General features: G+C 43.7%; 1 protein-coding gene across 3 annotated transcripts; it reads right to left on the reverse strand.

The window, feature by feature from the left end:
* Window positions 1–8,531: 8,531 nt before the first annotated feature.
* mycn (MYCN proto-oncogene, bHLH transcription factor) lies at window positions 8,532–15,312 on the reverse strand. Of its 3 annotated transcripts, none has more exons than XM_038800236.1 (3): window positions 14,608–15,312; window positions 12,953–13,737; window positions 8,532–9,863 (listed from the first exon to the last, which is right to left on the reverse strand). In XM_038800236.1, exons 2-3 carry the CDS (start codon window positions 13,731–13,733, stop codon window positions 9,220–9,222), a joined length of 1,425 nt encoding a protein of 474 aa, XP_038656164.1. In that variant the 5' UTR covers window positions 13,734–13,737; window positions 14,608–15,312; the 3' UTR covers window positions 8,532–9,219. The 3 variants fall into 3 exon arrangements, with proteins under 3 accessions (XP_038656164.1, XP_038656163.1, XP_038656165.1); XM_038800235.1 differs by lacking the exon at window positions 14,608–15,312 and adding an exon at window positions 14,006–14,530; XM_038800237.1 differs by lacking the exon at window positions 14,608–15,312 and adding an exon at window positions 14,024–14,529.
* Window positions 15,313–23,842: the final 8,530 nt, after the last annotated feature.

Here is a 23,842-nt window from a genome sequence, read left to right on the forward strand (position 1 = left end):
ATGCTGTAGCTGAATTTATTTTTGCACGGAGCGAAGATGGGATGTCTGACCTTCTTAATCTGTTTCTATTTTATGATGTTGGTTTTTAAATAACTGTTTAAGCCTCTCAATAGATTTAAAACAGATTGATTTCCCGCTTTTATTCTCCTTCCTTTGTGGAGATCTTGCGATTTGCTGAATAAAAATGGAAAAGCATCCGAGTTCCTCGCCACTTCATTTATTGATGACGTTTTGTTCAGTTGTCTTTCCCTACTATGGGTTTCTTTTAAGCTGTCCTGAGACTCATTTGCCACCTCATTAACAATTTAAAGCGTCGCTTAAACCAAAAAGATATGTTTTCCTCCAAGTTTTAACCCTCTTGGAAGTGTACAAAGGCCATAACTAAGGTGGTGCTTAAATCTATAAGACATCTACCTTCCTGGGAGCAATTAGGAACAGGCAATAAATGCTGGCTTTTGCCAGTAGTGTCCATATCCCATGATAACAAAAAGGGCTATAAAGTTGCTTCTGTGAATGTTTATAAAATATAGCATTATGAAATTACTTAATAATAAAATTCCAGATGATAAACAGCCTATATAGTAATGTGTGCAGAAGGAACTATACACCAGGGGTATAGAAGGCAGGGGTTAAAGCTCAAGACTATGGCACAAATGAAAAGTCATTAGAAATAGTATCACAAGTGCACACTGTATTTTTCTTGGTGCAATTAAATTGAAACTACAGTAAAAGACATGACCTTACAGATTAGTATTAACCCTTTAAGAACTAAAATTAATTGTGCAATAATTTTTAATATCCATAATAAACAATACATCTGCAATGTTACCTTAAGAAGAGGTATCAAATGTTTCTTTTTGCAGGTGTGCTGTGAAAAATAAACTAAATTTGATTTGTGAAACAGGTTTAGTAAATGTTGCCAATACATGATCCTTGTGCTCAAAGAGTTAATCGGGAAAGTTTACATTTAGGCTCTCAGAAGCCTATTCCAAAAGGCTTCTGCATCAGTGTTCGTGGTTATTATTATTTTGAAGATTATTTCAATCCACCTTTCAAGTCAAAAAAGAGCTGAACAAATGCTTGTGTGATCTGTATTCTATGTATGCAATAATGTAACTACAAAGATTTTCACAAGATATGTGAAAAATAATACTTTGTTATCCATATTTCTGATTTAATAGTCAATTTTACTCAGAATCTTCAGCAGTGCCTGAGCAGTGACTGTTCTCTGAGGCTTCATTCAGAATGTGCCAATGACCCTCCAGAATGGGCCGGGGCAAGTTACAGAAGGAGCCATGTGGCCGATGTTGGTAAACACTATCCTCGTGCTCCTTTTATTAACATAGTCTGGCATGGCACCAGCTACAGCAGAGAGTGTGATTATCTTGCAGATCACGTGTATTGAACACAAACAGACAGGCGACTGAGGGAACTGAGCCAATTCCTGTCCTTCAACAACAGCTGCCATTACCAAGGTGACAGGGCCTAACAATATGCTAGCAAACTGCAGCGAGAGCAGGCCATTTTTTTTCACAAACCCTTGGGTTACGCGTTTTTAACTTCCAAAAGAATATATGTGCTCACTTCTTGTCATACTTCCAAGGCTTTATTTCTTTAACTTTAAAAATAATTTCCACACCACAATTCAGAATCCTTGTTACAAACACGAAAGGGAAACAAGTGTTCTTTGGATAAACACTATTGTATTATTCTGTTGGAAGATCTGATTAAGGCTGATAAATTTAACCCATCTGCAGTTACATTTCTAAATATAGAATGGAAGTCCACCAGCAACATTTGCAATTTGGGAACTTAACAGCTAATTAGCTATACTGTTGATATTTCACTAATATTTGGCACAAAGTAAGGTGATCCAAGTAATTTTAAAAAAGCAGAATAGATAATAGACCAGCACTAATTATAATTTAAAAAAAATTAAATTAAAAGAAATGCCATGTACTATGACAGTGTTATGTGGAAACAGTATATTGTGATGCATCGTCACGTCAAGTGTTTACAAACAAACAAATAAAAGGTTTGTTCAACAGTTTTTCATTCAGTTGTTCCTCTTTAAAGATGCATTTACCTGCACTCATCGGATAATTAAACACCTGTCACACATAGGTAGGTGCTGAAAGTATTTACAGATGGAAACAGCGCAGTGTTTAACAGTGTTGGTGCTAGCCTGATTTTGCAGTTAATGTAAGTGAGACAGCCTCCAACAGGTCAGCTTACATGGCTCTGCTTTGTACTGGTGACAGGTGGGAAGCCTATCTTCCTCTACTTCTTTAAACTTTGGCAGAGCAGCAAGCTACTATTACTGTAATATCAAAAGAACGGGCTGCCCGATCGGCTCTTTTCACTGAATAGGAACCAGCAGTAGACTAATAGTAAATCCCACCCTGGCCATGATTTTCAGTGCGAAGGCAAGCTGGTGAGTGGGTAGCAGAGCTGGCAATTGCTCTGTTAGTGTAGTAGCAAAGGCTGAACTGGCACTGACAGAATGAGGAATGAGAGACAAGGTAGTGAAGGATGAACCTTATAACATAAATCATTTTCCTGGACTGCTTGTCCTAATTTCATGCTGATAGACACATCCATAGAAAATATGTCTTTAACCTTGAAATTAAGACAGAAAGTGTTAGCTCATGTCTTAATCCTTGAAATGAAGATAGAAAATGTTAGCATTGAGCTACTATTCACACAGCATCCCTTCAAAATCTTTTTGTTTTATTATTTTATGCCACGGACAGCAAAGACATCAGAACCCAAGGTAAGCCCCCTTTTTTATTGCCATTTCAGGGAATGGCTGTTTTTGGATAAAGACCTCCAGACCCAATCCTTTCCCTGCCTCCTGCAAAAGGAAGTATTTGCCTTGTACCTGACTCCAGTATGGGTTACCCCGGTGCACCTCAAATCCCCTGATCTAAGAAGCCTGGATGAAAGACAAACTTTATCTGAAGGCTTCTTCAGTTGGATTCACATCCAGTGTTCAAAGAGGAAAATGAGGCTTGGGCTTGCATAGATCCTTCCCTGCTCACTTGCATGGGATGTACCTACTTATCCCTGATGTGGGTGGAACCACTTCAGTCCGCAGGGAATTACCAGGTAGGAAGAAAGTATGGATCCCAAAAGGAACAAGTTTTTACCCCTTTTTCATTCTGTTCTCTGCTGGAAACTGAGCCATTTTCAGGAATGCTTCAACAAAACTTTAACCTTTGGTAAGTATTACAATGAAGCTGATTTTATACTGGAGCTGTTTTTGTTCAGGCTCAAGGATTCGGCGAGCAGGCTCCCTGGACATAATGCTGCTAAATCCAGCTCTTCTGGCAGTGTGCCATGGATCCAGTCTTCCATTGGATAAGGAACCAGCCTCAACAGTGGAAATACCAGAAGCAGGGTAACAGATGTAGAAATCCTAGGCTCCAAACCAAAACAATACCAGCATAAAAGCAACTTAGGAGCAACAACTGTTTTGTGGGTTCTTGTTGTTTCTTGCCACAATATAAACAAAAGTTCTTCAAATTGTGGACAAGATCATTTGTGTCCTTTAGCAACTTTCTGTCTCTGAACCATCTGGTGTTAAAGTGCTTTAAACTCGCCAACAGCATTCTTCCTTTATCACCATTTGTCTTGCCATCTGCTCTTATTGGGGCCTGTAAAAAGAATGAAGAAGTTGCCCCCAGGAGATGGTATCTCTCCGTTGCGTAAATTTAGCTCAGACAGACAAAACTCCTCAAATGTTTTGCTATCAGTGACTCCTTAAAGTCATTGGTGAGGCCGTAGCATGCCTGGATATCAACACCTTGTAGTAAAATCCATCTGAAACTCTCGGATTGGTTATAAGTGCTGCAATCTTTAGCAGATGAATGGGGAATAAACAAGAATCTGAGCCCATTTTTACTCCCTACACCAAGCAATACTGAGGCTAACTGTAGCACCCGACATGTCAAGAGATATCAGCAGAGACTATGGATGAACCTTCTTGATTGATACAATGTGCTTTTGTTTTTGTGTGCATATTAGATGCACATCTTCATAAGTAGTTCATATAAGCGAAGGTGCTTTGAAAGCTTTGAGGATGATTTTAAAGAAATGTCCCTTACTGGCAGACAGGATATATTTAAAAAGCAGATAGTTTGGGTGGCAGCTTCCCAAGTCTGGGAGAGGTGGTTTGGAAGGCAGTGTGGAGGGCCGGGTGGGAGAGAAGGGGGAGAGGTGGTGAAGAAGACTACAGAAAATGTCATCGGACCACTATTCTGACCTTTTGCTGTCTCCTTCTGTCTTTCCAGGGGCGTGTTGGTAGGGATGTCCGAATCCCTTGCAGCTGAGGTGGGACGCCAACAAAGGTACTTGAGAAGTGAATTCAAAACAATTTTGTGAATGGATTCCTTCCTTTTTAATTGTCCAGCAGTGGGTCCAATCGGCAGCTCAGAGATGGCAGAGTGGAAAAAACTTCTCAATCAATTCAACAGGCTGAGAAAGTTATGGTCAGTTACATAGCCAGGTGAGAGGCCTGTGGTTCAAAGCTTTCACTGATTGACAGGTGATTGTCAGCTTCATCGAAGGCACTTTGCCTGTCCAGCATTTGCCTCACATTCAGTTGCACGTCCATGCTGCCAGCCTTCAGCATGACATGAGGGTAATTTATGCAGCTCGAAATTTCATCTCTGCTTGGGTCATACTCAGGGACTTCCCAACACCAACACCTCCATCAGCAGCAACAACAATTTGTATTTAGATAGCGCCTTAAACATGAGACGTTCCAAGCTGATTAGCAGGAGCATTGTAAAACAAAGCACTGCACTGAGCCAGATAATGATATTAGGTCAAATGACCAAAAGCCTGGTCAGAGGTAGCTTTCAAAGACAATCTTAAAGGAGAAAAGCGAAATAGTTGTTGGGAGAGAATTCAAGAGCTTGAGGCCCAGGCAACTGAAGACACAATGACCAATAGTACATCAATGGAGGATGCACAATGTGGCTAGAACTAGGGGAGCACAGACACCTTGCAGGGTTGGGGTTGGAGAGAGGGAAGGGTAAGACAGTGGAAGAATTAGAAAACAAGGATAAGAATTTTAAAATCAAGATATTGCTGGACTTGGAGCCAATGCACTGGGTAAAAGGGGGGTGAGAATTGCTGCGAGTTAAGACACGGACAGCAGAGTTTATGGATGATGTCAAGTTTATGAAGAGTAGAATGTCGGTGACCAGCAGCAGGATATTTGAATAATCAAGACTTGAGGTAACAAAGGCACAAATGTTCAGCCAACAGACAGATGAGCTGAGACGGGTGAAATCAGGGAATACCATGGAGTTCGAAATAAGCGGTTTTAGAGATGGCAAGCTCATCTCGGGGTCAAATGTGACATCTAGGTTGCAAACAGGCTGGCTTAATCATAGAATTTACAGTGTAGAAGGAGGCCATTTGGCCCATCAAGTCTGCACCAGCTCTTGGAAAGAGCACCCTACCCAAGGTCAACACCTCCCCCTATCCCAATAACCCAGTAACCCCACCCAACACTAAGGGCAATTTTGGACACTAAGGGCAATTTATCATGGCCAATCCACCTAACCTGCACATATTTGGACTGTGGGAGGAAACCGGAGCACCCGGAGGAAACCCACGCACACACGGGGAGGATGTGCAGACTCCGCACAGACAGTGACCCAAGCCGGAATCGAACCTGGGACCCTGGAGCTGTGAAGCCATTGTGCTATCCACAATACTACCGTGCTGCCCCTTAATCTTAGATTGTTGTCAGGTTGAGGAGTGCAATCAGTAGCTAGGTAACAGAGCAGGAACAAAAATAGCAGTGGCACTTTCTGCCCTTTCCTCGGCCTGATCAGCCTCCACTGGGCAGAGGGAATAGACCTGGAGAGCCAGCTGAAAGGTGAGACCCTCAACACAGGGTCTCCAAGCAGAGAATCAGCCCACATGAGTGCCATAGAATCAATAAATTATAATAGGTTTAAGGTACAGAAAGAGGCCACTTGGCCCATCGTATCTACCAGTCACAAAATTAGCCACCCAGCCTAATCCCACTTTCCAGTATTTGGAACGAAGCACTTCAGGTGATATCCAGATACTTTTTCAAGAGTAGAGGGTTTCTGCCTGTTACCCTTTGGGCAGTGAGTTCCAAATCCCTAAAATCCTCTGGGTGATTTTTTTCCCCCTCATCTCCCATGTAACCCATCTACAATCACTTTAAATCCATGCCCCCTAGTCATTGACCTCACTGTTAAGTTAATTAACCTAACCCACTCACTCTATCCAGGCCCTCCACAATTGTTTCATCTCGATCAAATCTTCCTTCAGTTTCCTGTTCTGGGAAGAACAACCCCAGCCTATCTAATCTTTCCTCATAACTGCAATTTTCCAATTGTATATCTGCCCTGAACCCAATCTCACACAATTACATCCTTAAGTGCCACGAATGCCTCAGGAAGTTCAGGCTTTCATAGAAGGCTGCTGTTGACATCTGCAACTTCCTTGAACAAGGCCTCCTTCCCAGTGGATCAGATGGGCACGTATTGCCAATTCAACGAGGTGGTAATCACTAGATACCTGCCTCTTGCCAGGTTGTGTGCTTTCTTCTGTTGCAGACAGAAAACCAGGAAGGTGTGAGCACTCATAATGGTTTGTGTGCAGAGGAGGAACACTATTTGAGGAGGGTGACAGTGAAGCAAGGATAGGAGAGGGAGTGTTAGTCTTGGCTGTTCAAATCGGAATGCTAGGTGCCTGGAGAGAATGAGTGCAGCTGTTAGGCAGGTTGACCGCAGAGTTCTATGTAGGAGAATGCTGGGCAAGTAGAAGTGTGGGCATTGATACCTGTTAAGTCTTCCTGATGTCTCAGATCCTCTTTGAGCAGTCTCCAGGGTTGGAGGGGCACACTGCTGCTTGTGCATGTCCTCACTCACTTCCATTCAGGCCTGCTCGGTTGGAAAGGTTGTTCTTCCCAGAAAATGGTCCTATCATGATTCTGCCCACAGGCTCAATGCCCAGATAACTGAGGTGAATGTTTTTGATTCATGTGTTCATAACTTAGTAATTTCACAGGCAACTGTGGCTTCCTGCAATATCTGGTCAATTAGGGAGACAATACTCAATAATGCATATTTCTGTGGCCAGTTATGTAATCTTAAAAGCAAACAGGAAGAAAAACCATCAACATAATCGTTTCAGTATGACTCGGGCAGAGTTTTTGTGAGATGTAATGCTATTCTGTCATACATGTATGATTTTTTACATTAATACAGGTGATAAACTGTGATGCTTGAGGACACAAGCTTATAAAGGTTATGTGAAATAAAGGACACATTATGGTAGTTGCGCACAATCCTTTTTTTAAATAAATTTACGAGTACCCAATTCATTTTTTCCAATTAAGGGGCAATTTAGCGTGGCCAATCCACCTACCCTAGACATCTTTGGGTTGAGGGCGAAACCCACGCAAACACGGGGAGTGTGCAAACTCCACACGGACAGTGTCCCGGGGCTGGAATCGAACCTGGGACCTCGGCTCAGTGAGGCAGCAATGCTAACCACTGCGCCATTGTGCTGCCCTGTTGTGCACAATCCTAGCCTAAAAGCAGTCTGATGAATGCTGTTGTGTTTCTCCTCATGTCTGTTCTAACTTACTGTTGCGATTTGCATGTATCTGCTTTTCAGGAAGTGCAAGTTAGTGAAAGTTCAAAGCTTGCGCAACATTGATATAAAGCAGGAAATGCAATTAATGCAACTTCCTTGTGGTCAAACAGAAAACCACTTTCACTCAAGACATAAGCAATAGACTATAGAGATGTTTTAAGAGCAGCCATTTAGCACCCTTACCCCCAATCCATTTATACCAATGTACCATATTAAATGCCATGATCTATTGTTCGCACTTGTGATCAGTAACAACTCCAGTAATGACCTGAGCCCTGTGAACAAAGTTTTCACACAAACTGCCAGGCGTGTATGGTTCAGTGAGCACAAGTTTCTGCAGATGTTCTTTTTCTCTTAAATATAGGGTCAATTCTGAGTCTTTTAAACAGCTCTGATCTGGCACCCTGGCCTAAACGGGATTGGGAAATAAAATTATGTTCAAAAAACACAATGCTGTAACATGCCTTTTCAACGGATTTTTAAAAAGCTTTGCTTCCTAAAGTACACTGTTACCTACAGACTCTCATTCTGCCAACAAGTTAACATTTTCAAGCACAGGCAGCATTCACAAATTAGGTTGTGGCCTGCATTCTACCTGGCCCTGGATTGCATTCTCACTCATTCCACCAAAGTGGAGTAGATGCCATTTCTCATTCTCAGAAACTTCACGTACCAGAGATTGGGATCGTTCACCTGCAGTAATTAAATCTTTCACACAACTAAATAAGAGCACTGACACAAGACTTGCTTTAGATGATGAACAGAATTGTACAATTAGTTTGTCAAGACCACTAACTGTATTTTGGAGGTACTTTAGCTTCAAACAGCATAGCCAGACAACCAGTCAGTCCCAAAGCTACACACACACAATCACAAGATAGTTAGTTTCATAGGATTTATTTTGATAAACTTGAGGTATTTCAAAAGTGCTATAAGTTGCAGCACTATATGTACATCATGAAAAACACGTAACTCAGCCAATTACCCAGTTCTATGAACCCAACAGCAACACAAACAGAGAGAGGCTAGGTAAAGGCATATATAGTAATTTCTGTACAAAAGAAATTTTAGTCAAAAAAGTGATAAAGTAATATCTACTCAAACCTTTCACAACTCATTTTCATACGAAAATATAGGTATCAAATTTAGTCATGTATCAGCATCACACTAAGGATACAGGCAGTGTAAGAATTAGTACAGTACATAACAAGGATTAACAAGAAGTCTTTATAGGAAAATTTCATGCTCCTCAAACGTTGAGGTATTATTCTGTATAAAATTCCAGTCCAAAAAACGGCAGCATAGGCTGTGGCTTTATTTCTCTTAACCCAGACCATCACATGAAAAAGGCGATTGCTAAACTGGTATTTACATAGGTTTTGAAATAGGCAATCACTAAAGCCCTCTCAAAAAGGATCTCCATTCACAAGCACATGTACTTCTAAGGTTTTAGAAGTATGTTGTCCATGTTTAAATGCGGCTGGATTGAAAACCAGAAAAAAATTCCGAAACATTCTTGACGTCTAAAATGTGCAAAAGTGGCATTCAATCAATTGGGACAGCCTTAACCTAGCGAGTCCTTATTCCCTCCAGTCTCTTTACCAGCAGCTGTTGCTTGGCTTTCAATTTCTCTTTTTCTGACAACAGTTTCTGCTCTTCAGACTGGAGAGCCCGCACGTATTCAGTGGCCTTTTTCAGAATGATGACTTTTGCTGCCTTGTCGTTTTTCACAAGTTCTGGTATTTGGTCCCGCAAGGTAAGGAAGCTGGAGCGTAGGTCATTCCGCCGCTGGCGCTCAAGAATGTTGTGAGTGCGCCGCCGCTCATTGTCTTCGGAGTCAGATCCACGGGGGCTCACGCTCTTGGATCTAGAAGGGGCCACTTGCTTGGCGAGACGCACGGGCTCACTTTTCACTTTCTTCAGAGGCGGCATCTCATCACACTCTGTGTAGGGCGATGGCGCAGCATAGTTGTGCTGCTGGTGTATCGGGGCACACCTTTTCAGCAGAGAGGCATTGTGGTTCTTCGATGGCCCACTGCTCAAGCTGTGGGGGCGCACAGTCACAGTAAGGGTGGTCACGTGTTTGTTCGATGATGACCGCCGCTTTTCAACTGTCACCACATCAATTTCTTCCTCTTCCTCCTCCTCTTCTTCTTCTTCCTCCTCATCTTCTTCTTCTTCCTCCTCCTCTTCATCGTCATCCTCATCTTCCTCTGTAAACATTTGAAAGCAAATAAAGTCAGAAACAGAATGATTCAGCGTTCCAACTACTATAGAAAAAACAAGGAGGTAATATGACAAAATGAATCCTTAGGAAAACATATACATAAGCTCAATATGATAAACACGGCTAACAAAGGAAATCCCTTTTAATCAAGAATAGCCTGTCCATATAATGAGGAAAAGGCAACCAATGTTGGCGGTACGGCGGCACAGTGACTAGCACTGCTGCCTCACAGCTTCATGGACCGGGTTCAATTCCGGCCTCGGGTGACTGTGTGGAGTTTTCATTCTTTCCTGTCTACATAGGTTTCCACCAGGTTCCAGTTTCCTCCCACAGTCCAAAGACGTGCAGGTTAGGTGGATTGGCCATGCTAAATTGCCCCCAAGTGTTCAAAGGGTTGTTGGGGTTACAGGGATAGGGTGAGGGGAGTGGGCCTGGGGTGTGATGCTCTTTCAGAGGGTCAGTGCAGATTTGATGGACTGAATGGCCTCCTTTTGCACTGCAGGAATTCTGTGATCGGCAGATAACAAATGCCACAATCAAAATGTCTCTTTCCTATAACTGTTAGTGGTAAATACTTTTTTTCCTTTCAAATAATGAAGGACAAAAATATTTGACTTTTGTGAAGTGGAGATTACATGCATGAATTAAAGAAAAATAAAGAATATTTATTAATTACACCCATAACTCCATACTCCCCCAACTTCACTTTGAAAAGTTTTGTAACATATAGAAACTTCTTGGGTCAATATATGTAACATTTTAAAAAATATGTTCAATTAGTTCTAGGAACTGTTGTTTCAGTTGTATATTTTGTGAAAGAATTTCTGTTATTCCAGACAAATTGTCTGTTAGTTAAAATAGAAGGCCATGACTGAACTGTCTGTAAAAACACAGTAACATGAAGGAGGAAAGTGGGGATCAACACAGATCAAAACCATTTTATTAACACATTAATCATAATTGCTGATTCACATCCACATCCTGTACAGCATTAAAGAGATCTGCCTCAGACAATTACTGCAGAAACCAAGGGCTAATTCACGGACTTGCCCGAGATGACAGGACAAAGCACTTTCATTTCCTAGAGCCAAGTTATTCAGTAGACAGCTGTTGGGAAGAAGCTGTCAGAAAGCTGTAAGCAGAAGCATGTGTAGTTTTACCCAAGAACATCAGCAATACTCACCACAACAATTTTAATGAGCTATTTGTTAAAACAAAATAAGCTACACTAACATGAGATCATGAAGTTCAAGGACATATAAAAGCAGACCCATTTATTTCCTTTATCATTCCATAATATGAGCCAATTTTGCCATCTGGCAAACCACTAATATAAACCACTATTACTAAACATAGAAAGCCTGGGATCATTCCTATCCTGCAACATAAATAGATTTGGGCTTTCTCTAATAAATAATTAATATAGATTAGGGATATCAAAACTGCATATACAGCCCTTGAGCTAGGACCATCTGGCCCTTGAAGTCCAAGCAGTTCAGCTCAAGATCTGCTTTTAATTCTTGATTGCTGGTTTATCCTATTTGAACTGTGTGGGCATTTAGGTTTGGAAATGTTAGTGTTTTGTCTCATTGCTGGATGAATCCTAAATCAGAGCATTAAGATAAGTTAATATCAACAACTTAAAATAGATGCAAATTAATTAAACTTCACACATTATATGTGAGGTTACATGATACACACTTATTCAAACACAGAGGCCTCGGGACCATTGATACAGCTCATTAATTAATGATTAGAAGGTGGCAAAGAAGAACATTCTCATTGTTCTTACAGAGATTCAGCAATTTTCAGAGATAAGCTTCCAGGAAAAGCCTGTGGACTTGCTACAGGGTGGCCCCCTCCTATCTACTCTTTTCTTTAAATCTGCTACTACTTTCAAATGTTAAATCCCTAGGTTAAGTAAAACTCTCAGGGGTTACGTTTGCTGATTGCATGTTTATGGAACTTCAGAATTTCAAAGCCATGCCGTGGAATTCCAGGAACTCCATTCCCCATGGCCTTCTGAGATTACTCTTGATTAATGGGGCTATTTCAGTACAAAAGTGCCCAGGTTCTGCAACTATCACATCTGGCAGCTTTTCTCTGCAGCAATCAATAGCCAAGGGCACATTATTCAACAATCTCCAGGAAGGAAATACTATACACATTGGGGGGAAAAAATCTTGCTGCAAACTCAAATGTTAAAATAAAATTATTAATCATAAAATTAACCTACATAAAAAAAATCCTTCCTTCATTTATTCCTGGAAAAAACAAAACAAATTGTTTCATTTTTTTGAACAGCAGTGAAAAAAAAATGATGGCAATCAAATGTGTCTTGGACCAAAGATAACTGAGGCACACTGCCGCCTGCTGGGGAACTGCCAGGCCAATCTCTCAATTTTGAATTTCAGTCTGATCGTTCAAAACTGAGGAACACCCCCAATGCCAGACAACACCATTCAGACAGGCTGATGAAATGAACGCAAGAAGGTGGCAGCTGAAACCCTTAATGGATCTGTATGCATTAACGTTTCTGCCATTTAATTACGCTGGTGGATTAAAGCCTTTGTGATCTGCAGTGCTGCTGCATTCCCTGCGCTCTCCCCTCCAAGAGAGACAGTCATCAGCTGATATGGGATGAGAGGGGAGGGGTGGATAGCAGCGGTAATAACAAGACTGGCACCTTGTTTGAGAACTGTCTGGGGGTTGGACGTTTATTTTTGGACACAAACACTGCAGAGTCTGCCAGCACCAGTGTCTCTCGCATGTGATATTAGGTCGGGAATAGAACAGAGTTGATTTTTAAAATTGCATTCGGGGTTTTGCACGGAATTACCGCTGTCTACGATCCAAACACTGCATTTGATCCGCTTGTGTTACAGGGCAGCCGAGCACTGCACCCAGCAGTTGGCACAGGGCCAAAAGTTGGTGTTTCACAAAGGCACGGCAGAAAGGGATGGGATTGGGGGGGGGGGGGGGGTTTGGTCACAAGTGCAATGCAGGAAGATCCCCCCCCTCCTCCCTCTCCCCAGGTTGGCGGGTGTGTTTTGTAGCAGTTGTTCAGACACTTACCAGAGTCACTGGGGGTCTCGTTGCCGGAGCTGCCCAGCGATGCGGTGCCGTCAGCGGCCGCTCCTCCCCGGGAAGAAGCCGCGTCCTGGTTCAGCGGAAAGGGGAAGACGACAGCAGGGTCCACGCACTGGCTGGCGGGGTGGCGGAGCTCGGCGTGGCCGGGGAGACTGCCGGCGGAGGCCGAGCCCTCTGCCCCCAGGGCGGTGCAGCCTCTGCCGCTGGCGGCGCTGCTCTCCCCCCCGGCCGGGCCGCCAGCCGGAGCCCCGCCGCTGGGAGCTGCCGCCGCCGCCGCAGCCTTGCCCTGCTGAGCCGCCTGGGCCGCGCTCAGCTTCTCGCTCACCACCTTCTCCAGCTTCTCCCGGGCCGAGAAGCCGCTCCACATGCAGTCCTGCAGGACGATGGCGCTCAGGTGGCTCCGGCCCCCCGCCCGGCAGCAGTGCAGCCCCCCGCCGCCGCCGCCCGGCTCCTCCGCCTCGCCATCCCCGTCCAGCAGCAGCAGCTCGGACACCCAGTCCTCGCTGCCCCCCCGGCACCTGCCCGCCCGGCTGGGCGACAGCGGGGGGGTGGGCAGCAGCTCGAACTTCTTCCAGATGTCCTCGCTGGGTGGGTAGAAATCCGCCTCGGGGCCGTAGTCGTCCGGGTAGAAATAGGGCTGGTAGGAGTCATACTCCAGATCGTAGTTCTTGCAGAGAGGGCGGATGGAAGAGGATGCAGAGGAGGTGGAGGGGGAAGAAGAGGAGCTGGGCGAGGATGAGCTGCTGGATGACATGATCCCAGGCATCTTTCTTTAATTTGCAAAAAGAAAACAAAAACAAGAATAAGTCTGCAATTATGGCAAAAGGGGGAGGGAGAAAAAAATAATAATTATAAAGTCAACAATGAGCAATAAGGCAAAGAGCAATTATAACAAGCCTATAGCAGTCATTCAGCATGGAAATCAGCCCTACGTTAGTGCTGGGCGCCACACAACGTTTAAATCATATCGCTGGGGAACGGGGACGGAGGGGGGAAGAGAATCAAAATAAAAAGCAATACTGGCAAAAAGACGCCCACCCTCGCATGGCTTCGAACCTTCACAATGACTTGTCAGTAAAATGCAACAGATTATTGTTTTCTCCAGGCTTCGGAAATGAGAGGGTTTTGCATTTTGAAGGTGGGCTCCTGTATTTGTACACAGTGGTCCCTGTGCTCCGAGCACGATCCTGCTTGTGCCTCTGACTGACTTCCAGCATTAACAAAAGGCGCTGCCGGTGCTGGGACTTTACAACCCACTTACAATGAAGCACCGTGGGGATTAACGCCTTTATCGAGGACAGGGCAGTAACACACCTACTGACTTGACTGTCCCCAAACGACAAGCAGGGGCAGTCGGAAATTAAACCGTCATTTTAAATTACAAAGGGCACTCCAAATCGAAAAGACAAGACTGGTTTTAGAATTTAAAGCCCAAATTGGTTAGGGGGTGGGGGAGTCTGCAGATTCCTCCAGGGCGGGCTGTGATCACTGCTGCATGAAATGGTTTGACCTACATTCTGTGCATTTCTAATGAATGCATAGAGTGATCCGGCTCCCATTCAAATATGTACATATAAACACACACACACGTTAAACATCTACACATGCCCTTTCATCATTCTGCGAGAAAGAAATCTCACCTTTCACTGGCGTTTCGAGAGAAATTGAAGCGCTCCACGACGATCTGAAATATTGGGGACGTTTCTGGACAGATCCAGCTGTTAAGAGCCTCGCATTAGATGCTGATCATTCCCTCAGAGCAGACAGAGAAGTCTGTCAGTGTAACTTGGATGCAGTGCTGGATATTATTATCCGGGAAAAAAAACTGGAAGGACCCGAAAAGAAAAACCACTGTGCCCAACCCCTCTAATTTACATAGGGGAGGAGCCGCGATTTGGCGCGAAAATAATTGTTATTATTTCCCATATATGTATGGATAATGCACACTCTCAGGCTCTGCAGTGGGGTTTCATTTAACCCTGCAATATTCATAAATTTGCATTACTACAGTTAGTCAGATCACCGACACGTACATATCTTCCCCTCTCCTCCCTTATACCGTTTTGTTTTGTGGAAGGGCGGTATCATGTAGAGTGGTTCAGGAGGCTGACTGTCAATCACTCTGATTTACAACAGGAATAGCTCCAAGGGACTATCGCACCGAGCTCAAAGGGAAGTTATTAATCATGCAGACACAGAGAGTTGGGGGTGGTGGAGAGGAGCGGGGGGCGGTGACTAAATTACGGATGCAAAGTAGAAGGTTGCAACGTGAAATTGTTGCAAATAAGAAATGCAATTGGTAAAACAAGAATCTAAAATCAATCGGACACTGAGCCCTTTGCGGGAAAACTGAGCTGGACATAGCGCAGCGCCGCGACATCTAGTGGAAACGTGCATTGGATACATTCAGCATAAAAGAACAGCATGTTCCATCCATCCAGCTCTGTTTAATAGGCTTCGTAACAAACCCACCTTGAAAAAGGGGGGAAAACAGTTACATGTTACATTACCATCTTTTTTTAAATTCTGCAAAATTCTGCTCTTTATGAGGCAGATACAACCCACAAACGTTGTCATGATTTGCACGATCTCAGCAGGAACTAGATTTGAGACAGTAAAATGAGATTGCTAATTTATTTTAACACCGAAAGAGAAATAATGAGATACAGTTGTTACATTTTGGAGAATATTTGAGTGACAGTTGCCAGGAGAGACGTTTCAATTGAAATGTCCGAATTTGGGCGGACGGGAAGGGGTAACAATCGTTTAAGATCAATTATTTTTAAAAGAAAGGCTTTGCCTTTAAATGCAGCCTTTTCATGAGTTCAAAGCTTTACTGTCTTTGACGTGTACCCTGCTGTAACACGCGCGAAATATGTCCAGTGCGCTTATTTCTATTTTTTATGGCTATCTTCCACTTTTCTGAGCAAATTAGGTTACTACAGCTTTTGCATTGATGTTTGTAATTTCAGTTGGTACAATGCAGTTCAGGAGTTAAATAGCCAGTCTGACCTCGGAATGCATTGTTGTCAAAGTGAGCTCAAACTGCAGTTTAACTTCAGCCAGCCGGTGTTGAGGTGCTCGGCGGAACAATGGAAGCCATGATAACGAGATACTATCAACAGCTCTGAAATCAGTGGCCAAACTGATGTCTGCCTCAGGGTACTCACACTCGAACTCTGGACTGACACTGCTGTAGTGGAAAGGATATCTGTAATTCAATGTGAGGTCTAACCTGACACCAAGTAACCACACTGCTTCACTTCAATCAGTTCAGATGTTGACACCTGATTTGCATTCCAACAGTTTGGTGTAATTATGAAGCCGAGAAAATATCGCATCAATGCCAGGCCCCCGATTTTAATCGCGCCATTACTGGTGGCCCCGCCTTCAGTCTCGGTGCTAAATTCTAATATCCACCCGTCTCCAAAGTCCAGCCATCTCGCTACTCCTTAAAATAGCTTTTGGTCACCTGTGCCAATATCTCCTTATGTGACTTGGTGCCAAATGTTGTTAAGTCCTATGAAATACTTTGACTACATTAAAGGCATAATATGAATGTAAGTTGTTGTTGCGCACCATCTACTGCTGGGATATGGTTGTGTTTATCTCCACTTTAGTGCAAAGTTGCATGGTAGTTCATGTAGTTAGGATACATACATCAGGCACATACCAGTGGCAATTCACCAACACCAGAATAGTTTATAATTTGCCAGAGGGACAGTAGAATGGTCAGTCCAGTGGTATGGATTGAAATGCATGTTCATCTTAGACGTGTTGTAGAACAGCTGCCTTAATTAAACTAATCCAGATGTCACCATGAAAAAAAGTTGGTGACATTTTGAATTTGTTTCTGAATGTGGGAAACAATTAGGTGGGCTGAGGTAAAACACATCGTCCTGAGGACATTATAGTATTAAAATGATGCATTACTTTCTAATTTTTCCAAAAATGTTTACTACCTTTCACAAAGATGGCTTGATTGCTCTCTACTTTGTTCTTGGATATATATTCTTAAAATAATGTTTATAATAATCTTTATTAGTGTCACGAGTAGGCTTACATTAATACTGCAATGAAGTTATTGTGAAAATCCCCTCCGCCACACTCCGTTGCCTATTCCGAGTAGTCTCCTGAATGTACTGGAAAAACAGAAACATGTGGACATATACAATTGTTTCAACTGGTCTTTAATGATAATCCAGTTCTGATGAGAAACCTGCTTTGGCAGCATTCATATTATAATCTAATCTATATCAGTCCGGCTTCAAATCAGTTTGGAATCTGTAAATTAAAAAAAAGTTTCTACAAATTTGAAGTGGAATTTTCCCAGAAAGTGTTCAGGTACGGAAATTGATACGAATTACACCATACATCTTGCACTTAGTCATTTTTTGGGAGATGGGGTGATTTGCGCCATGAACGAGATGCGCTGGCAAGCCCAGATCCACAGAGATCAGTTCGCCGTTTTTAAATGGTGCCCCAATTTCAGAACAATGCTGCAGACATGCACCCTCCCTTCTCGCCGGCAAAGAGCCCTCCTTCTCGCCAGCAAGGACCCCAATCACCAGCATCAGGCCACCCACCCCCAATCGTCGGTATCTGCCCGAATCCCCAATCGCCAGGAACAATCCTCCCTCCACCTCCCCCAGGTAAATGACATCCTGCTATGGGGTCACCAAAGACCCTCCTTCAGATTCCCCCTTGGCAGTGTTTCCCCCTGGAAAACTATCAGTGCCAGCCTGACAGTGCCAGATTAGCACTGCCAGGGTTCCATTGGGCTGTGCCAGGGCTCTTCCCTGTCATAGATAGATAGATAGAACAGTACAGCACAGAACAGGCCCTTCGGCCCTCGATGTTGTGCCGAGCAATGATCACCCTACTCAAGTCAACCTATCCACGTAACCCAACAACCCCCCCCCCCCCATTAACCTTATTTTTTAGGACACTAAGGGCAATTTAGCACAGCCAATCAACCTAACCCGCACATCTTTGGACTGTGGGAGGAAACCGGAGCACCCGGAGAAAACCCACGCACACACGGGGAGGACGTGCAGACTCCGCACAGACAGTAACCCAGCTGGGAATCGAACCTGGGACCCTGGAGCTGTGAAGCATTTATGCTAACCACCATGCTACCGTGCTACCCGTCATGTCCCCATGTAGGGGCTACAATGGTCTCTGAGCCCCTGAGCATGGTCGTCCCATTTGGCTCCGTTTGTAGAGGACAGTAGTGATTTGGCCGGCTTCACATTGCACCAGCGGGTTGGAGATTGGAATAACTGGGAGTATGCGACTCAAAGCAAATTTTGCATATTTAAATTATATATTTAATATGCTAACCTAGTTCACATCCAGCGAGAGTGTGAATCAGAGTACACCTGCCGGGAGGACACGGGAACATCACCCACTGTTTGACGCCCAGTGCAAATCTCGTTTCAGGGATCTGCCACAATTTTCCTGACATTGCGGGATTTGTGCTGGGCACAACAGGACCGGAAAACTCCCCCCTCGGTGTCTATATCTGTTATTACTTAAATAAACAATGAAAGACTTGCATTTCTATAGCGCCTTTCATGACAATGGATGACCTGGAGCATTTACAGCCACTGAAGGACTTTTGAAGTGTTACTCAGTCATAATGTAGGAAATGCAGCAGCCAGTTTGCGTACAGCAAGCTCCCACAAAGAGCGTTGTGATAATGAATAGATAATGTTTTTGTGTTTTGTATAAGAAATTTGTAAGGACACCGGGAATAATTCCCCTGCTCTTCTTTGTAATAATGCCATCGGATCTTTTAATATCAAATGTATTTCAGTGAATTTTCATTTCCAACGTTGTATTTACTTTTTAGTCATTTGTAGGTTTCCCTGTCGTCAACAATGTCTTACCTAGGAAGTCAAACAAGCTGCTCTTGATCTCTGCCAGTCCAGTTAAAAAGGTAGTGTGAGGAGAACGCATGCTGGTCCTTACTTTGATTGTGCCCTTCTTTCTCTAGAGAAGCAGCGGGCCTTCATTCAGCAGCTCCTCCTGATGGCCCAAAATAGTACATGTGAGCCATTGTCCCACTGCTCATGGCTCACCAGTAGGCTGTTGTTTTTGTTTCTGTCTCACATGTATTGTCTGAGTTTTTCTCTGTACGCCAGAAACTATATTTACTGATATTCAGGGCAGGATGTTTTGCTAATGTTTCACAGTTGAAATGCTTTGCAACACTAGTCATTAATCAGTTTCATTGCTTTATGCACTAAACATTACCAAATGTCAAAGTTTGTCTTTAGCTATTTTATTCTTGCTTCCTGCTGTTTTCTGTTCAACAGTTCGGGCCGCAGTTTGTCTGGACCCATTATTAACACTGCTCCCTCACCAGGCACCAGAAGTCACAATTCAACTGGACAGAACTGCTCAATCTCCCTATCTCTACCTTCGTTCTGATGGTAAAGCTTTTTCTAACCACCTGAGGTGTTTTATTGGAATAACTTGTGCAATGTAAACATTTTAAACGTGCTGAGTGTAGTATATCTGCAAACAATCAGATAAGAAAAAATTTCATTCTGGTATCTAGCCAGCAAAAGGTATATCTGATCTTTGGCTTTTCAAGTGAGAGATGATTAACCAGTAGGTTATGAGAGGTGTGCATTTGTTTAGGTAAGAGGTAGCTGCTTAGAACACTTGCCACCCTTGTTGCTGGACATTTTCTACTGAGCTATATTATCTCCCTCCCCGCCATCTCATTTTAAATCTTGAAGTTGTACAGTCGCCAAGTCAAGCCTCGCATCAAAACCACCAGTTAGAAAATTAGAAAGAAAAACTATACTCAATGTTCCCCTACATAGGAATGTTAGATGCTCCTATCAACTCAATTTTTCACAGCAGGTGAAGTCACAGTGTATTATATTTCACAAACTATTCAGACCGGCATTAATAACATTTTTCGAAGTGCTTGCACCATTGTCTTTTGTAGCTGGAAGGGACATCTCCAGTGTAAGTGATACCTAACCACATGAACATAATCATACATCAATCTCTCACTTCCCAATCACATGTACAGAATCATCTACCTTCAGAAGGCAGTTAAGGTCACAATGCAAACAAAATAGAAGTGACAAAGCATATATTTAATTACTAATGCACCGGATACGCTATCAACATGAGCCAGGGGCCTATGATATCACACTTCCATAATTAACCACTAAAAGTAATAGTCAGGCATGCTGTAAGTCATTGATTTTGTAAGACCATTTAGACTGAATATATACATTTTCATATTTCTAATATCTAACGTTGAAAAAAGAAGGTATTCAATATGTGTCAGTGTTTCGTTTTCAAATATTCTTGTTAAAACATTTTAAAAATGTAAAGGTAAAGATTCTGGCAAAGCTCGGTTCATCAATCGAGGAGAGCATGATGATGTGTCAGTAATGAAAGTGTATCATCATACTCAAAAGACACATTGAAAATTGTGTGCAGCTGTTGTTACATTAAATGCTGCATCAGGAATGTGTTTTGATGGCTGACATTGTGGTGTAGCAGCAGAGGTTCTTAACTTGGTTCTTCTTGGTTATTCCATGACCGAAGCCTTGCTGAAAACTAGGCATTGGCAATGTGTGTAAAACTTCTTTAATATCACAACGTATTGAGAAAAAAACAATTTCCTCATTGAATCCCTGTGCTTAGAATTTCACTGGACACTTGTTAAGTGCAAGTGAAGGTAAAATATGTGTTGGAACTAAACTTGTACACAAATGATCAACAACACTATGTTCAGTCATGAGTGAACTGGGATTCAATGAATCTTTGCTTATTTCAGAGATCTGTACCAGAGTTCTGTCCATTTGACTGTTACATTTGGCTAAATCACCTAGATCCATTTTTTAAAAAGAATTTTCCCAACCGGGTCAAATCTGATTGTTTGGGCAGGAATATTTGGAATGCAAACTGTTGAAAGTTCCTCTCTCTCAACTGTTCTTTGTGGTGAATATTTCTGACATCTGCCCATAGGGGAAGGTGGCTGTTTGCATGCTGTATTTGTCAGAGTAGTGTTCTCTTAAAACCTAGAGAATTATATAGTCCATTCATATGATGGCAATGAGAGTCTGGTAACAGTGAAGCATTTTTCTTTAATTTATCGCAGTAACAAAAGGGTTAAAACCCCAGCTTCCTTCTCAGTTTAAACTGATTTAATTGTTGAAGATGTTAGTCAGTTTGACTGTGCTTGATGCCTGGGAGAGGGACAAAGCTATTCGATTCAAATCCAAGCCTCATCTGAGATTTGTCAGATATGTCTTTGTTTGATTACTTTATGAATCTAACAGACAGTTATTTAAATCTGTCAGGTTCCAGTCGCTTCCTTGAAGGTGTTATCTTCAAATCCAAGAGTCTGCCTGCAGGCTTTGAAGAAACATTTGCCAGGCAGCTTCACATAGATGGCAAGAAAAGGACGAAAAGGACGGGCGGGATGGTAGCACAATGATTACCACTGTTGCTTCACAGCGCCAGGGTCCCAGGTTCGATTCCCGGTTTGGGTCACTGTCTGTGCCGTGTCTGCACGTTCTCCCTTGTCTGCGTGGGTTTCCTCCGGGTGCTCTGGTTTCCTCCCACAAGACCCAAAAGATGTGCTGTTAGGTGAATTGGACATTCTGAATTCTCCCTCAGTGTACCCGAACAGGCGCGGAATGTGGCGACTTGGGGATTTTCACAGTAACTTCACTGCAGTGTTAATGTAAGCCTACTTGTGACAATAATAAATAATATTAAAAAAGACCTCTACATAAGAATATTACTTACATCAATAGATTCCACAGCAGTTGTGAATTAATTATTTTTTGCTGCAATAAGTTAGGTATGCTTAATATATACTGTACTATAAAAACTTCCATGTGCGGATGACATCGCCATCTCTCAGAAGAGGCTGTCCAAGCCATGCTTGATGCCTTCGCGAAGCATTCCGAAGTATCGGTCTCAGCCTCAACCTCAAGAAGACTCAAATCCTTTACCAACCCGCCCCAAGGCAAGATCCAGTCCCGCGCCCCCATCAAGATCAATGGAGAAACCCTCCCAGATGTGGAACATTTCCCCAACCGGGGAGCCACCTCTCATCTAAGACAGACACCGATGAGGAAATTCAACATCGTATCTGTGGTAGTCACCACTGTTTGTATAATACGGGTATTAGAGGTAATACAATAAGGCTCCTGTACTACAGGTACGGGGGTAGATCCCTGCCTGCTGCTTCCACCCAGTAGGTGGAGTATAAATGTGTGTGCGCACCGAGCTGCTACCATTTCTAGTAGCAGCTGCAGCAGGCAACACATCTCTGCTTAATAAAGCCTCGATTACTCTCTACTCTCGTCGTAATTGATAGTGCATCGGTATCCAATCCATGAGTGCAGTCTTCTGTGCCTGAGGACAAGAGTCTTTGATAACTGCCACATCTGTGCTAATACAAAGATCCTGCTGTACAAGGCAATCATCTTCCCAAGTCTTCTATATGGCTCAGAAACATGCAACACTTACAGATTCTACCTTAAGGTTCTGGAGAGGTACCAGCAATGCTGGAAGGACAGGCATACTAACATCAGTGGCCTTGAAGGAGCCAAGACAACCAGCACTGAGGTCATGATCATCCAAATCCAACTCCACTGGGCCAGCCATGTGCTTAAGATGTCAAGAGTCTTGACTTCCAAAGCAAATCTTCATCGCCCAGCTGAAGGAAGACTCCCGAACAAGAGGAGGACAAAGGAAGTGCTTCAAAGGCACCCTGAAGGCTTACCTCAAGAAAGGCAACACCTGAGAGACCCTTGCTCAGATGAGACCTACTTGGAGGAATGTCCTGACTGAAGGGACACAAATCTAACTGCAAGAGGAGGTCTGGAAAAGCAGCCTGAGAAAGGAATACCCGCGATCTTTAGTCCAAGGACCAGACCCACATTCTGGAAACACCTGCCAAGTGCGTGGTCGAAGATGCACTCTTGGCTCAGGCTCACCAGCCAGGCAATGACCCACAGATGCCATGACCAGTGACACGGAGTTTCTTAGGTGGACAATCATACTCATAGTGAGTGATTACTGAAGAAGAAGACTATAAAATATATTGGGGTGAAATTAGTTATCATTGGTAGTACAAAATGGCTAATAGCAAATTGGCACCCCATTTCACATCATACCTGGTTTCTTGCAAGCTTCATGTCCTATTTGACCTCAAGCTGAGATCCAACAGTAAATTCTCTCCACCACAAAGACCGTTTGCTTTTATCGCCATAACATCTCTGACCTCCCATTCTACCTTAGCTCAACTATTGTTAATGTCCTTATTCATTAATGTCCTTTCCTACTGTCACCTCTAAACTTGACTTTGTCGATGCTCCTCAGCCGGCCTCCTATCCTCGTCCTCCCTCCATAACGTTCAGCTCATCTGATATTCTGCTGCTTTTGTCTGCCCATCCTCCAAATTTAAAGGGCGGTATTCACCCCCCCCCCTCCCCCAATGCGGGCTGGGAGAATAGCCAGGGCTCCGCGCGAATCGTGCCATGCCGCCCCCGACCCCCGCATGCGATTCTCCCACCCCCCAGAAACCAGCGCCGCGTGAATCGCGCCGGGCCGCTCGGAGTATCGCCGCAAACAGCGAGCGGTGATTCTCCGGCCCGAATGGGCTGAGCAGCTGCTCCGACACAATAGGGTCCCGCCGGTGCCGTCCTCCCCTGGTCGCTGCCGGCGGGAACTCTGCGGGAACGTTTCGGGGGCTGGTCTGTGGGGGGGGGGAGCTCCTTCACCAGGGGGGTTCTTCGAAGGGGTCTGGCCCGCAATCGAGGCCCACCAATTGGCGGGCCCGCCTCTTCCCCCCCACCGGGCCTACATTCCGCAGTGGTCAGCCCC

Source organism: Scyliorhinus canicula, chromosome 6 (genome assembly GCF_902713615.1).
Source record: "Scyliorhinus canicula chromosome 6, sScyCan1.1, whole genome shotgun sequence".
Taxonomy (NCBI): Eukaryota; Metazoa; Chordata; class Chondrichthyes; order Carcharhiniformes; family Scyliorhinidae; genus Scyliorhinus; species Scyliorhinus canicula.